The 15,110-nt window shown below is 42.7% G+C and overlaps 1 protein-coding gene across 1 annotated transcript in view; it reads right to left on the bottom strand.

Annotated features, from left to right (window-relative positions):
- Window positions 1-15,110, bottom strand: part of FBLN1 (fibulin 1) — a 119,328-nt gene that overhangs the window by 20,189 nt on the left and 84,029 nt on the right. The window contains exons 15-16 of the mRNA XM_044450841.1: window positions 3,690-3,832; window positions 3,114-3,245 (exon numbers count right to left, since the gene is read on the bottom strand). Coding sequence (XP_044306776.1) covers window positions 3,114-3,245; window positions 3,690-3,832 — 275 coding nt within the window. The remainder of the gene's footprint in view (window positions 1-3,113; window positions 3,246-3,689; window positions 3,833-15,110) is intronic.

Raw genomic sequence — 15,110 nt, 5'->3', positions numbered from 1 at the left:
ATAGGGTTAGGGTTACCACCAAAATTTACTAGGCCCTAGCTAACAGAAACTGTTAACAGTACCAGAACATGTAACCTGTGAAAGAGGAGGGGGAGGAAGAAACTTCACCCACGAGTCTTAGACCCATACAAAATGCCTCATATGGACTAAATTCCTATTTGCTGATAGTGCCCCTCCATGTCCCCCAGGCCTTGCTCCCAGATTTTGTCCTCTGATGCTGAGGCGCTGCTCCTTGCCATATGCCACAAGGCCATATGCCACTGGGCTCTGCCTCTAGCTCCAAGGCTCTAACCTCACAACCCAAGCTGGAATGAGAATTACTGGGTAAGGAAGAACAGAAACCTGACCAGAAAACCAACACTTAACAGAAAGCAATCTAGATATGAAATGTCTGCTTACCTATCAACGATCTCTGCCAACAAAGCTCTGTTTTGTTTCCCGTTTTCCAGCCAGCACAGAGTAAGCATTTTCCAAAATGGGACAACATTAAGGAAGGCACTCCCAAAGGGATCAACCAGCCCTCCTAGTGAATGGTGTTTTGCTATTAGCTTAAGAGATTTGTATTCCAAGACTGTTTCCTATGCACTTATCTGCCTTGGGAGGCATTTTCTCTTCAAGCTAGCTGGCCCTGCTACTCTACTGTTGGCATTTAGTGCTTTTTAAGTACACACATATTTAATTTCTTCCTAATTTGTTTGGCAGATCAGCATAGGTGAAAGAGCCTCTTTCAAGCACTTTACTTGCCAAATGTCCTCCCAAGGAAGCCTGCCTGAATGCAATCAGCTGTCTGTTTGTGGTGGTGTTTCAGATTATATTCTTAATGGCTTCATTGATGTTTTTGGTCAGTCCTTTCTGCCTTTTGTGTGCGTTTTTGTATTTGATTTGTACCTCTGATTCTATTACCACTTCATTCTGTCTGTTAGCAACCATATTTTTGGCAGAAAGCTGGGATAAAATTTATTTTAGTAAAGAATAAATAAAATGTCAGACTTTAATGTGACCCAAACAGAACCAGAGATAGAACCATTTACTGTTGGTCTTAGCTCTTGCATCTGATACTGGCCTCATATGCTCTGTTATTTTGCCTGATATTATATGCCAGTCATTCCTATGGGAAAAGCTAATGTGCTTCTGCACTAGGGCCCAGGAGATAATGACAAGTAGCTCAACAGGTGCCTGTGCTGTGCTCTTTCCAGCATCAGGTGAACCTTCCTATTTTCCCAGGAATTTTCTACTTTCCATTTCTCTTGCTTGCATTTTCCACTTTTCATTTCTCTTGCTTTTAAATCCATTTCTCTTGTTTTAATTGTCTTTTTAAATATTGTAAGCCATCCTGAGATCTTGTATAACAGGATGGCATACAAAAGCTTTTAATAAATAAATAAATAAATAAATCCTTTACTGCATTTTAAATCTTTGCAATGCTGATGAGATTTACTTTAGGCTTTACTTCTAATGTTTATTTGTATAGTGTGTTTTATGTTACGTGCTATGGTTATAATTGCTGTGAACCACAGCAAAAGAGTATGACTTTTGAGTGACATAGCAATCTGACAAATAAATAGCTATTATTAGTATTTTTATTATTGTCATCATTGTCATGTTTCTATATTGCCCAAAACCCAAAAATATGTGAGCAGCTCAAAAAATTAAAATCCTAAAATACAACATGATATAATATGATACCACTAAAAGATTTAAAACAAGATAAAAACAACACTCAGAATAAAATCCATTAGCGGTTTAAATATCTCACAACACAACACATCTAACAAATGCAATTTATGACAGAGAAAGTTCCTGAAGGGGGATGCAATGATCATAAACAGACACAGATCACATACAGGAGCCCCTAAAAACATGTAAGTCCTCCCTTTGTTTACCCAAATATCCCTACCTGTCACATGACAAGCATTTTCGTAGCATAAATAATACAAACCAGTCCAATCACTTTTCTGCAATCTTCAGTACTAACACAAAAACATCCCCCACATATTTCACAGCTGTTTTCTAAACCTCTCTATTTCAGATGGGAAGGCTGACAAGCTCCTACTTGGCATTCAACTTCACAGTTCTGTTTGACAGCACATGAAATTAACCTAGACTGTTCCGCTGAGCTGGGTTGCTGCAAAGCGTTAAGACAATAGCACCACCTTCAGGCAAAGCTCTGATAGGTTGTGTGATTTTACACGATGAAGCCTGCCCTGGAATGTCACCTGTTTTGTTTGTTTGTTTTCCAACAGCAATCTACATTACAGACACAGAAGTTCAAAATAAAAATACAGTGAGATTCTGAACACCACCAAGACAACTAGACCTACTTTGCAGTGTTCACAAAATTAACCATTTGGTTTGTGCAGATTTTCAATTTATCCTTATGTTCCCCAGACAAGACCATTAGCATGATCAAAATCTAGTCCATGTCCATTCCAAGCATGTAGATATATGCTACCATTTCAGCTAAATCAAATTAAGAAACTTGCTTAATAGTAACACTGGATAGTTTGTGACTCATCGCCTCCTTACAACACGCATGCACACACACTTTCTCTTTCTTTCAAAAAAAGTTGCTCTCATGCCTATTTTTCCGGAGTAAAGCTGGACAGTTTGGAAGGGAAGGATTAATGGTGGAAACCACCAAAAGTTAATTTTTTTTATTTAAATAGAGATTGAAGCCTTCCCTTAGACTCTTTCACTGAAATCAATGGGACTTCAAAATGCCTGACTTTCGCTGGATCATGCCTTCAATATTTGTTGATCAATATACAACTTGGATATATAACCTTGGTGCAGTACTATTATAGCAGGTCCCACTGAGAAAAGAAGAGAAGCACCTGCTATAAAATCTTTATCTTTTGCTGGGCTATGCTCATGTGTGTTCCACTGCTCTTCCTGAACAAGCTAGAACTATAAGGCTTCCAAAATATTGTTCTTACTGAAGGAAAGAGAGCCTGTTTTTCAGGAAGAAAATGAATGTTTTACAGAGAGAAATGGTATTATATTTTGATATTTCTTATTGTGTTTTTATTGTATTTTACCTCATATATTTAATGCTGAATCAAATAATTTCCTTCATCTCAGTGATAACAGCTGAAGGAAAGACAGTTTCTCACCTACAGTCATGCCATCCATGTAGCGCTTGATGATATCAAAGGAATCCCGTAGATTGCCTTCTGTTATGTCAAAGATGATGTCTGCCTGAGCAGCTGGGTACACTGGTGTGATGGCACGAAGGAAAATAATCTCTGTGGACAAAAACACTGTAAGCTGAACATGGCAATGGAAACAACAACACAGGTATTACTAATCTGAACAGATTTTTCAGCAACTACAAATCTGATAAAAGTAGAACAACAGCAAAGCAACAATACATTTCAAGTTGTCACATTTCTTCAGGAAGTGCTTGCCCAGGAAGAGCACTCCTATGGCATGGCAAGCAGAATGCTGAGAACCTGCAGTTTTAGAACCTTGTTGCATGGTCTGGAACCTGCACAGCAATTGTACTTTGTTACCATTGTGTGCCAATACGCTCTGCCTTCTGTGTCTGCAATCCTACATGGCACACGAAAACTGTCTTTTTTCCCCCACAGCAGAGGCTGTTTGACTCTAAGCCATGACTTTTTTCTCAGAGGAGTTTCCCTAATGTTTTCATTATAGACTATTTCTGTGGAGCAAGGAAAAGTGATTACCTTCAGGCCTTGTAAATTCCCTGAATGTAGGCAGTGAAATGACAGTGTGGGAAATGGTATGAACTGGATCTAGCACACAGTTGACATCATTCTGCCGGCAGGATTTAATGCAGCGTATGGTATCTGTTTTTTCATGTCTGACACTAATGGAGAGGGAAATAAGAAGAAGAAGAAGAAGAAGAATAAAAACATTGAACACAAAACAGACTGTGTGTTATTGTAAGGGTCAACCAAGCCATTTTCTGACCCAGGATTTGAAGGGACCTTGAATGGGACACACTCAATGGACCGCTCCCTCAGTAAGGTCACCTTCTTCCCATCATTGGCAGCAGCTGCTATGGCTCCTCATCCTCTTCCTTACCATGGTTTCCCCTTGCTTGCTTGACAAGCAGAGAGCCAGTGAGTGAGTCAGCAGGAATATCTTCTTTCTCACCACCAGTGTTGCCTGGACCACAGTAAGTGTCAGGCAAACAAGCCAATTGCAACAGTGAAGATGAGAGGCCCAACCAAGGGACTGCTGTCAGTGGACTCCTACTGGAGTGTAGACCTTGGCTAGTGGCTCTTAACACCAGCCCAGACACACCAACCCTGGATCAACAAATGGCACTGAAGAGGGATTTCTTAACCTGCTCTTACTCTAAACACCTGTTCATATGTGAGTGTTTCCTACTTTTTGGAGTGTGATTATCTATTTGAACATCCATCTGGGAAATGAATCCATTTGACTACTAAAGCAAGTCTGAATAGATCCAATTATTGCTGGGCCCAACACAAACCTACAAGCTACAAACAATTGTTTAAAGAATTGTGCTGGAATATCATCTGAATAATTTGTACACACCAGTGTCCACGTTTCATGTGAACATCTGCTACAAATTGATAGATGTACATTAATCTAGCACATTAATTAACCAGTGGTCCCCACACTTTAGCAGTTCCAAACCTCTTTCTTTGTATTACATTTATTCTACTGCAAATTTAAAACAACCAGTCACCGCCCTGCTCCTGGATCTTTCCATCACCCCAGAAGGTTGGCACTTTGGGAATCACTGATCTATACTAATGATATTGGTGCAGTGGCATAGACTGTACCTTTTCATAAAAGCAGCATTAGTTGCATGAAAAATGTGTGATTATTGCATGAGTCACTGGGTGTTTTAAATTTGCACAATTGCCTGTAATACACACACCTGTGCACAGTGCCACATGTGCTCAGCCTCACAGTTCTGATCCTACCCCTAGTTCAGAAAAGCCTTTCTCTTCGTCCAGATCCCTGCCTGTTCCTGACTTCCTTTGCCAAATATCTGATTTTCCTGGCCTTACCTTTGCTTCTAGTTCTGCCCTGCCTTGTCTCTTGCTTTGGACTGTGCCTTGGCTCTGGATCTGCATGCCTTGACGATCTGACTTTCATCTGTCCTTGACTTAGCCCTCAGTTCTGACTCTGCCACACCTAGCTGGTATCAGACTCTTGCTCCTACTTGACTTTGCCTTTGCCTATGGCTCTACTGCATCTCACCAATGCCTCCATTACCCCAGTCTTGGTGCTTTACTTGTAAACAGCTGCTGTTATATCCTGGAAATGACCAGGTGATGCAACACAGCAGCCAAACACCTTTCTACATGAGGCTGCTAATCAGTGTATTTCCTTTGAGTTTCATTGAAGAATTGAAATCCAAGCTCACAATAGAGCTTTTCAGCTATATAATCCCTGGGTTATTGAGTTGTGCTATGCTTCATGTAGAAAAGCCCTGAGACCAATCTGTGAATCAGGTTCAAACTTTGCAGGACAAAAGCACATGCTGCACTGTCATGTTGCCTATTAAGACAGGAAGACACAATAGATGAAGGCACAATGGTACAATAACCCAACAGTGGCAATTATCGGGGCTATTCTGACATGCAGTTTCCTGTGCAACTCATTTCACATGCACTCGAATCCAGCAAAAGCTCTGCCAGCTATCCTCCAGTACCAACTGTAGGAGCAAACACAACATTTTCCAGATTATGGACACTCCTATTGGGGTCTACCAAGCTTTAACCTACATTGGGTGTCACCCCTTGCCCTCAGAGGTACCAGAATTTTTGAAATGCCTAGCTGGTGATTACAGGTGTTGGGGATGGATAGTTTGTTAGTGCCTACAATTGATGAAGTCAAGGGAGAAAATGATTGGCTTTGTCACATCTGGATCATGAGTCTTGGAGTCCTTTTCACCTTTTATGCTATCATAACTCTCTCTGGTTTGTCCAAAATGGCTGAAATAGTTTCCCTTCTTTTCCCTCTCAAAATAGCTCTCGTATATAGGACTTGGCAATACTCATTCTTGGACCAGTGGCAATATTAGAAGATAACTTGTTATTTACAAAGGCTAAAAGAAAAGCTATGGCTGAATACTGGCAGGAAGCATCAATGTCTTCAAAGGAGCCACAGCTGAGATTTGTGGGGAGGGTGGGAGATGAAAAATAACAATGTCAAATGAACACAGTGCATCAGGGTGGGAAATGACTCCAAGTGAAAGCCCCAAATTCAACACAGTAGTTGCTTTGGGGGTTTAGCTTTAGATTTTATCAAACTTTTTTTGTATTACATGTTGTACTTTTTCCAAGATAATCTAGTAGGCAACATGAAAAATAACAAGCAGGTGGTAGCAGGTAGCCAAGAAGAATGAATTAACTGCATGACTAATATGCAACCATTTCATTTAAATTACCATTCCCCCCCTTCAGAACAGATTTTTTATTACAATGTTTGTATCATTCGCCAGCATTATTCAACCATAACCTAAAGTAAGTGTGCATGAAAAACCACTTAGGTTGGATTCTCCTGAGAAACAGTTTATCTGAATTCAAGGCACACTGACTTCCTACCCTCCCTGGTTTTATGCCATATTGAACCAGTACTGCAGCTGACTTCCAGTATTTGTCCAGAACATCACCAAGCCAAATCAGTTTCTTTTATAAGGTTGATTAAATTGTGCTCTGAAAAAACAAATGGAAGCCAGCACCTTTGTGCAGAGAAACCCAGTGCTAAGAGGATCTCAGTGGAGTGTTGGAACCAGGAAAGGGAAGCAAGTGAAGGCACTATCAATACTGGAGCAGTGTTAGTATATATTCTTTCTTTAGTCCACTACTCAGGGACACCCATAGTGTTTACTTTTCATTTATTTTTGTTTTATTTACACAATTTATAGGCCACTTTACAGGTATAAAACTCTCAAGGTGGATTCAAAGACAAAATATACATCAGAATCAACTTAAGACCCAGTAACAAAAACAGTCCCAAAAGGAACAACCATCTAAAGACAGCTAAAAGCAACAGGGGACCAATAAAATATATCTTATAAAAAAGAATGCTCAAGAAAACAAATGAGGCTTTCAGAGTTGTACAGAGAGGGAGAGAGGGAGCCCAGTGGACCCCTGTTGGCATGTGCATTGTACAGATGGGAGGAGGCTGCCAAGGCTCCCACAGGTGGGTACCTGACGAGGGCATTGGCGGTTGATGCGACGCTTCAAATAACTTGGTCCCAAATTGTTCATGGCATCCAAGTATAAAACCATCCTTTTCAATTTGGCTCAAGAATGAACAGGCAACTAGTCCAGCATAAGTTACCTGCCCCCACCCCCATGAACTCTTGGAGGACTGTGTTTCTGCAGCAGCTGAAGTTTCTGAATTATCTTGAAAGGCAGACTTTACAGTAATGCATGGACAACTGAGGCAAGACGTGTCTTAAAATAGGACTGCAGTTGACAAACAAGGCCAAACTAATGACATATTCTTCCAGTCACTGTTGCCACTTGAGCTTCCCCCAGTAGCACTGAGCCTAGGAGAGCCTCCAAAGTACCACTGAGCCTAGGAAAATCCCCCCACGGCACACTTAGTTCTCCCAAGGGGATACAACCCATCTAAAACCATCTGCTCACTTCCATTGAGAGGCACCTCTGGTACATTATCTTTGTCTGGCTAACACCTCAGGTTGTTCAGCCTTATCTACTCCCAGACCTCTTCTGCACAATGGTTCACTGCCTCCATAGGATAAGCATTAAAATGCCATCAAGAAACAAGAGGCAGAGCTGAGCAGCTATCACATAATTTACAACTCACATCTTCAAATGTCATCCCCCAGCAGATTTCTGTAAATAAGCCAGACCAAACTTTGAGGGCTAATGAACAAGGCTGTTGTGAAAATTCAAAATGCAGAAGTCTCTTGTGTGTGTGTGTGTGTGTGTGTGTGTGTGTTTGGTTTTGTTTTGTTTTGTTTTGTTTTGTTTTGTTTTGTCAAGATGGAACCTGGAGGCACATCCCAGAGGCGATGGGGTAAAACATGAGTCCCCCAACATCATTTTCCCCAATTCTCAAGATAGGGCTAGGGTTTTGTACCAACTGCTTTGCCTCCTATCACCTCCCTCATCACTCTAATAGCACCTGTGCAAGTCTGGGGTCTGGAATACTGAACTACCATGCATTGTACAAATCTTTATGCACAAAAGAAATAAAGCTCTGTGACATCTATAACAGGCATTCTCAAGCTTCTGGAGTGTCCAAGGCCAGCCTTCCCCAACATGATGTCTTCCAGATATTATGGACTTCAGCTCCAGTCAGCCCCAACCAGCATGGCAAAGGTCAAAAATTATGGCCCAAAACATTTGAAGGACACTATGTTGAACACTGAAGGAGCTTGCCATTGACTACACATTGCACTTAGGCTCCAGTTTCTTTGCTTAGGTTACCAGCCTCAGGAAACCAAGTCAGAAATTCTAAATTTGGGGCACAGCTGCTATACTGGATGGGCTCTACCAGAAGAATGGCAAATAGGTTATTAAAATTCAACAGACTGTGAACTTTCCCACTGGTCAAAAGCCAGCATAGGTTTGGAGCCATGCCAAGGCATCATGGTCTTCAGCTTGGAGGAAGAGCATCAGAGAGAATTGCCCTTAAAAGACCTCCCAGGTCATTCTGTAGCCAAGGGCTGCTCTTGCTGTGAGAATTAAACAGTTTCCTTTTCTGAAGCAAGTACCACTTCCTGTGTCTCCTAGGAAGGGTGGGGCAGAGCCTGTATGCACTGAATACAGCAGCAGAGGGAAATGCATTGTCTTTTGTTCTTGGCTTGGGAAAAGGAACTGATGTATCACTTGCCTAGGAAACATTGGGGGGGGGGAGCATAGGGCACACCCTGACCTATTTAGGAAAATGGTAGGTTGCAGAGAAGGGGAGCAGAAGCTTTCTTGTTCTTGCTTATACTCCACATATTTCATCACTGCGCCCCCCCAAAAATGCACAGCACCTTTGACATAAGTACTTTTGTTCCTTCCTAAGTATCCTTGGGCCAGGCCTCTAGGGATTGGGACAGCATCACCTACAACCTGCAAGCAGCCCTGCTTCCCTGGGAGGGGACCACATCGTTCCTTAATCAGCTGGCTTCCCCTTGCCCTCTCCAATGTGAGAGCCAGCTACGCAGATGAAGCTCCCTGGAAAATACAGATGAAAATACTCCAGTAATTTTGGAACCTAGATTTTATTTTTGGCTGTGCAGTATGATAATTTTCAATATTTATTTTTCTTCAATCCTTCTGTTTGCCATTTCATTTGTTGTTGTTACCATCTGCCCAACTTAATTTGTGAGCCTCTCATATGAACAACCGTTTTCCATTCTCACTTGAAAAGCATCTGAACCATGTTGTATCATTATGCCTATTTAAACATTCCTGTTAGATTTAGTGTTATTTGTCTAATACGTTGTCAGTGTGTTATCAAAGTACTAGATTAATATAGGTCCTCAGACTACTACCTTGTACCAAGACACTAGGCCAAGTCTTGTGTTCCTTACTTTGTAGCTCAAATAAGGTTTAATTTGACTTTGAACTTTGAACCCAATCTAAGCTTTTTTTCCTTAATTCTAGCTTGCTGACCCCTTGTGAAGTTGGCTGCAGAGTCAACTTATAACAACATGTGTGCACCATCCTCAGAGCAAAAAAAGGAGGAGTACGTGGTCTTCCTGGTAGACACTGGGGCAGCCCGAACGTCGTTAAATTATATCATCCAGGGAGTAAACTTGTTATCTCAGAAACTCAAGGTATCTGGAGTGAAGGGGGAAGGATTTTCAGTACCCATTTTTCAATGCACTACCCTCAAATTGGGGAAGGAGTGTATTCACCAGGAGATGTATATTCCAGAAATTGGATGTAACCTCCTGGGGAAAGATTTCATTATAGATCTGGGGCTACAATTAAAGTCACAATCAGGACACATTAAGATAACTATGGCCTTGTTGACCAAGGAGGATGAGAAAGTCTGGGCTGGGCCAAAGAACTGGGGGAAATTGAATATCCCACTGATAACAATTCAACTGAAAATGCCCTGTGAGGTAGTAAGACAAAGGCAATATCCCATATTAATGGAGGGGCGTCAAGGCCTAAAACCAGTAGTTGAAGGCCTAATTGAAGATGGATTATTGGAACCCTGCATGTCTCCTTTTAATACATCGATTCTACCTATCAGGAAGGCAGATGGTACATACTGTCTGATACAGGACCTACAGAGGGTCAATGAAATCGTATTGGTCAGACACCCAGTGGTTTCAAACCCCTATACCCTCTTAAGCAAGATCCCCCATTCACATAAATGGTTCTCTGTGGCAGATTTGAAAGATGCATTCTGGTGCTGCCCCTTAGGGGAGCAAAGCAGAGATCTATTCGCCTTCAAGTGGGAGGACCCTCAAAGTGGACAGAGACAGCAGCTCCGCTGGACCACTTTGCCACAGGGATTCACGGAATCTCCGAACTTATTTGGACAGGCTTTGGAACAATTACTTGAGAAATTCCGAGTCCCCGAAGGGACGGCACTCCTCCAGTACGTAGATGATCTCCTCATTTCAGGAGATAAAAGGGGGGTTGTATTGGCAGCAACCAACCAACTACTCAATTTCTTGGGGAAAGACGATTTCAGGGTCTCAAAGAATAAACTTCAGTATGTTGAGACGGAGGTGAAATACTTGGGACATTTGATAAGTGAAGGAAAAAGAAGAATAAATTCAGAGAATAAAGGGAATAGTGGAGCTGCCACTACTCAAGAGCAAACGGGAACTCTGGAAGTTCCTGGGATTAGTAGAATACTGTAGACTCTGGACTGAGTCCTATGCACAGAAAACCAAGACATTATATGCCAAACTATTGCCAGAGGAACAAGGAAACTGAGTTGGAAAAGGGAGGAAGTGGAACAGGTGGAGGGTCTAAAGAAAGACCTGATTTCAGCCCCGGTCTTGGCCCTACCATCCCTAGAAAAGCCATTTCACCTGTTCACCACTGCACAGGAGGGAATGGCTCTGGGAGTACTTACTCAAGAATGGGGAGGTAAAAGACAGCCGGTGGCTTATCTCTCTCGAGTACTGGATCCAGTATCTAAAGGATGGCCGGAATGTGTACAGGCAGTGGCAGCCACCGCCCTGCTTGTAGAGGAAGCTAGGAAGCTTACCTTTGGGGGTGCATTAGTGTTAAGCACCCCTTACCAGGTGAGGACAATATTAACTCAACGGGCAGGCCGATGGCTAACAGATTCCCGGATCCTAAAATATGAGGCCATATTGTTGGAAAAAGATGATTTAGTTCTGACTACTGATTCCTGTGTGAACCCTGCTATTTTCCTGTGGAAAGGAAAGGAAGAAGGGCAGAATCTCGAACATCAGTGTCTAGATATCATTGAATACCAAACCAAAGTTAGAGCGGATCTTAGAGAAAAACCCCTGCCATCAGGGCAAAGATTGTTTATTGACGGGTCATCCCGGGTGATTGAAGGAAAACGACGGAATGGCTATGCCATAGTAGATGGGGAAAATGAAACCGTCGAAGAACAGGGCACCCTCCCTAGAGAGTGGTCTGCCCAAACTTGTGAACTATATGCACTGGCTTAGGTGCTAAAGAGGCTGGAAGGAACTGAGGGAACTGTCTAAATATGCCTTCAGGGTAGTACACACCTTTGGGAAAATCTGGGAGGAAATGCTGCGACAGGACAGCAAATAAATATTTTAAATAAATAAATAATATTCCCTACGGAGGTAGTAATGGTTCATGTAAATGGGCATCAGAGAACGAACACGTTTGAGGCTTGTGGGTACAGATTGGCAGATGAGGCAGCTAGGGAATTAAGTCAGGGAGAAGCCAAAATAATGATTGCCACCCCCAGGGTCCTGGTTCCCACAGTCAACCCCATTTTCACTCCGAAGGGAGTAGTTGGAGGAGATGGGGGCTGTGAGGACAGTGGAAGGCAAATGGGTGTTGCCAGATGGGAGGCAAATGTTAAATAAGTCTATAATGAGGAAATTAATGAGGATTTTACACCAGGGGAGCCACTGGGGAGCACAGGCAATGTGTGACCTATTGCTCTGCACTTATGGGTGTGCAGGTATTTACACAGTAGTGAAGCAAGTGGGGGAAGGCTGCATTACTTGTAAAAAGATAAACAAGAAAGTACTGTGGAAACAGCCGGCTGGTGGGCGGGAACCTGGCGTTCGGCCTTTTCAAAGTGCTTAAATAGACTTTACTGAACTCCCTCCAGTGGGAGGCTTCAAGTACCTTTTAATCATGGTCGATCACTTAACTGGATGGGTCGAGGTGTATCCTCTGGCTGCGGCCATGGCTAGAGGAGTGGCCAAAGTAATACTGGAACAAATTCTACTGCGATACGGAATAATGGAGCGAGTAGATTCAGATTAGGGAACTCATTTCATGGCAAAGATACTGCAAGAGGTAATGAAAGGAGTGGGAATATCTTGGGAGTATCATACCCCATGGCATCCACCATCGTCAGGAAGGGTGGAGAGAATGAACCAGACTCTAAAGAAACAATTATCAAAGTTAGTATTGGAAACTAAAATGCCTTGGACAAAGTGTTTACCTATAGCCCTGCTCCGGATACAAACTGCTCCAAGGAAGGATACAGGAATATTAGCCTATGAAATGCTGTTTGGATTGCCTTACTTGGGACAGGTGGGGGAGTTAACAAGTTTCGAGTCAAAAGATAAATTTCTACAGAACTATATACTGGGGATTTCTTCTTCTTTATCTGCCCTCAGGGAAAAGGGACTACTGGCACAAACAGCTCCCCTGGACTTCACAGTGCACCCGTTTAAGACTGGAGATTGGGTTCTGGTAGTCTGGTAGTCCAAGTTGCAACCCGAGTGGGAAGGTCCGCTGCTGGTGTTATTGATGACCGAAATGGCTGTCCGAACAAAAGAAAAGGGGTGAACGCATTACACAAGGGTGAAGGGACCAGTGCCGCCGCCAAAGGAGTGGACTGTGGATCCTGGTGACGGGCCCTTGAAGCTCAAGTTATGAAAGACCGAACACAGGAGAGTTGGTTAGGCAGCACTGCCTGGCTCTTGGATGTGCTGATTTTGCCAGTGCTCTTGCTGGTGCGAGTGCTGTTGTTGGGTCCACTGCCTTGATCGTGCCCCTCTACAAAATTTCTGTACAGAGGAGTGTGATATTATTATAATTGAAGGTTGGTTGCCTGTGAATCCTCTCCCCCCCACCCACCCCCAGGTAGAGATGTGGATCAGACTACTGTTATGGTGGTTCGCTTTCTCTGCAAAAGGAATAAAATCTGAAAGGAACTGTGGTGACTGTATAGCAATCACAAAAATAGGGAATCAGATGACTAGGACCTTGATTATACTTGTGTGGGGATCCAGATGGGAAGCTGTACACACAACAACACTATGTATCAGATCTGTGACCACAATGGTAAAAAGATATGTTATGATCCAAAGGAAAACCCAAGAGAAAACTGGTTGGAGGTTAGGCACCTGACTAGTACAGGGGAAGTACTGAATTCCACCTGGATACATGATTTGGATTGACCGGTGAGTGTCTTCTTTGATGTATGTGCTGTTATTGGCAAAAACCCTTGGCCTAAATGGAAGTGTGGCTCCTTGAGTTGGATCTGCATCTACACCCAGAATGACAAATATATGTGTCTGGCAAATGGACTTAAAAGTGGGGTGCAGTAGCAGTGCAGACTGGAATTACTGCAATGAATGGAAATGTGTAGCTTGGGATATGTGGAAAATGGAAGGGAACTCAGCCTTTCTGAGTAAAGGGATTGCTCAACCGAATTGTGACAAGGACCACTGCAATCTGGTTAACTTCATGATCCTGAAGCCCAGGTATTGGAATCTGCAGTGGAAAGGACAGTTTGGGATCCAAATTGCTGGAACTGGATCAGATCCCGATACTGTAATCCATGTGGGAATTAGAACTATAGCCAGACATCCAAAAGAGCATAGGCTGTTCCACTCATTCTATGAAGAGCTGGACACAAAAATAGAGATTCCAGCGATCACCAAGAATCTCTATGTGGATCTGGCAGAGAGAATAGCTTCCTCTCTGAATGTGACAAACTGTTATGTATGTGGATGAACTAATATGGGAGAACAGTGGCCCTGGGAATCAAAGGAGTTTAACTTAAGCAGCATAGCAGGAAGTAATGTGTCTTTGACTTTTAGTGACAATCATAAGGGAGGGGATCTACCCGTTGGACCCTCAAGACTTTTATTATTGAACAACTGTGTTTTACTCAGTCCAGAACTGAATTTAACCAGACAATGGGGACTTTAGTATGCAGTAATCAGCTATTCAGCAATAGTAGTTCTGCTCCTCAGTCTTATTGGTGGAGTGGAGAGAACTTGACTCAACCAAACAACCCCTTTGAGAACATAGCTCAGTTAAAAGGACTACGGAAAGAAGTGGGGAATGTTTCCTTGGACTGGAAGGCTCCAGATGGATTATACTGGATTTGTGGAAAGTTTGCGTACACCCAATTGCCAAAGAGATGGACTGGAGCATGTGTCCTAGGGACAGTGAGACCCAGCTTCTTTTTACTGCCCATTCAACAGGGAGAATGCCTGGGCATTCCTGTGTATGATGAGATGGGAATACAAGATCTAAGTGGGCAATGAAAGTAGTTATAGGAAATTGGAAAGACAATGAATGGCCACCAGAAAGGATAATTCAGTATTATGGAACAGCTACCTGGGCTGAAGATGGAAGTTGGGGGTATCGAACACCAATATATATGTTAAATTGTATAATTAGATTGCAAGCAGTGCTAGAAATAATTACCAATGAGACTGCGGTAGCACTTAATCTACTGGCAAAACAAAACACCCAGTTACGAATGGCGGTATATCAGAATAGATTGGCTCTGGACTATTTATTAGCAAAGGAAGGGGAAGTATGTGGGAAATTTAACTTAACTAACTGCTGCCTCCAGATAGATGACCAAGGGAAGGCTATTGAAGAAATAACTGCTAGAATGAGGAAAATAGCCCATGTCCCTGTACAGACTTGGAATGGGGTCATAGGTACCTCATGGTAGGGACAATTGTTCGGTGGAGGCTTGTCAAAATGGGGAGGAGTCCTATTGATGGCTGT

The sequence above is a fragment of the Varanus komodoensis genome, unplaced genomic scaffold (assembly GCF_004798865.1).
Source record: "Varanus komodoensis strain SLA01 unplaced genomic scaffold, ASM479886v1 scaffold69, whole genome shotgun sequence".
NCBI classification, from domain to species: domain Eukaryota; kingdom Metazoa; phylum Chordata; class Lepidosauria; order Squamata; family Varanidae; genus Varanus; species Varanus komodoensis.
The sequence above is the reverse complement of the archived record's forward strand: the minus strand, read 5'-3'. Positions and strand labels throughout refer to the sequence as shown.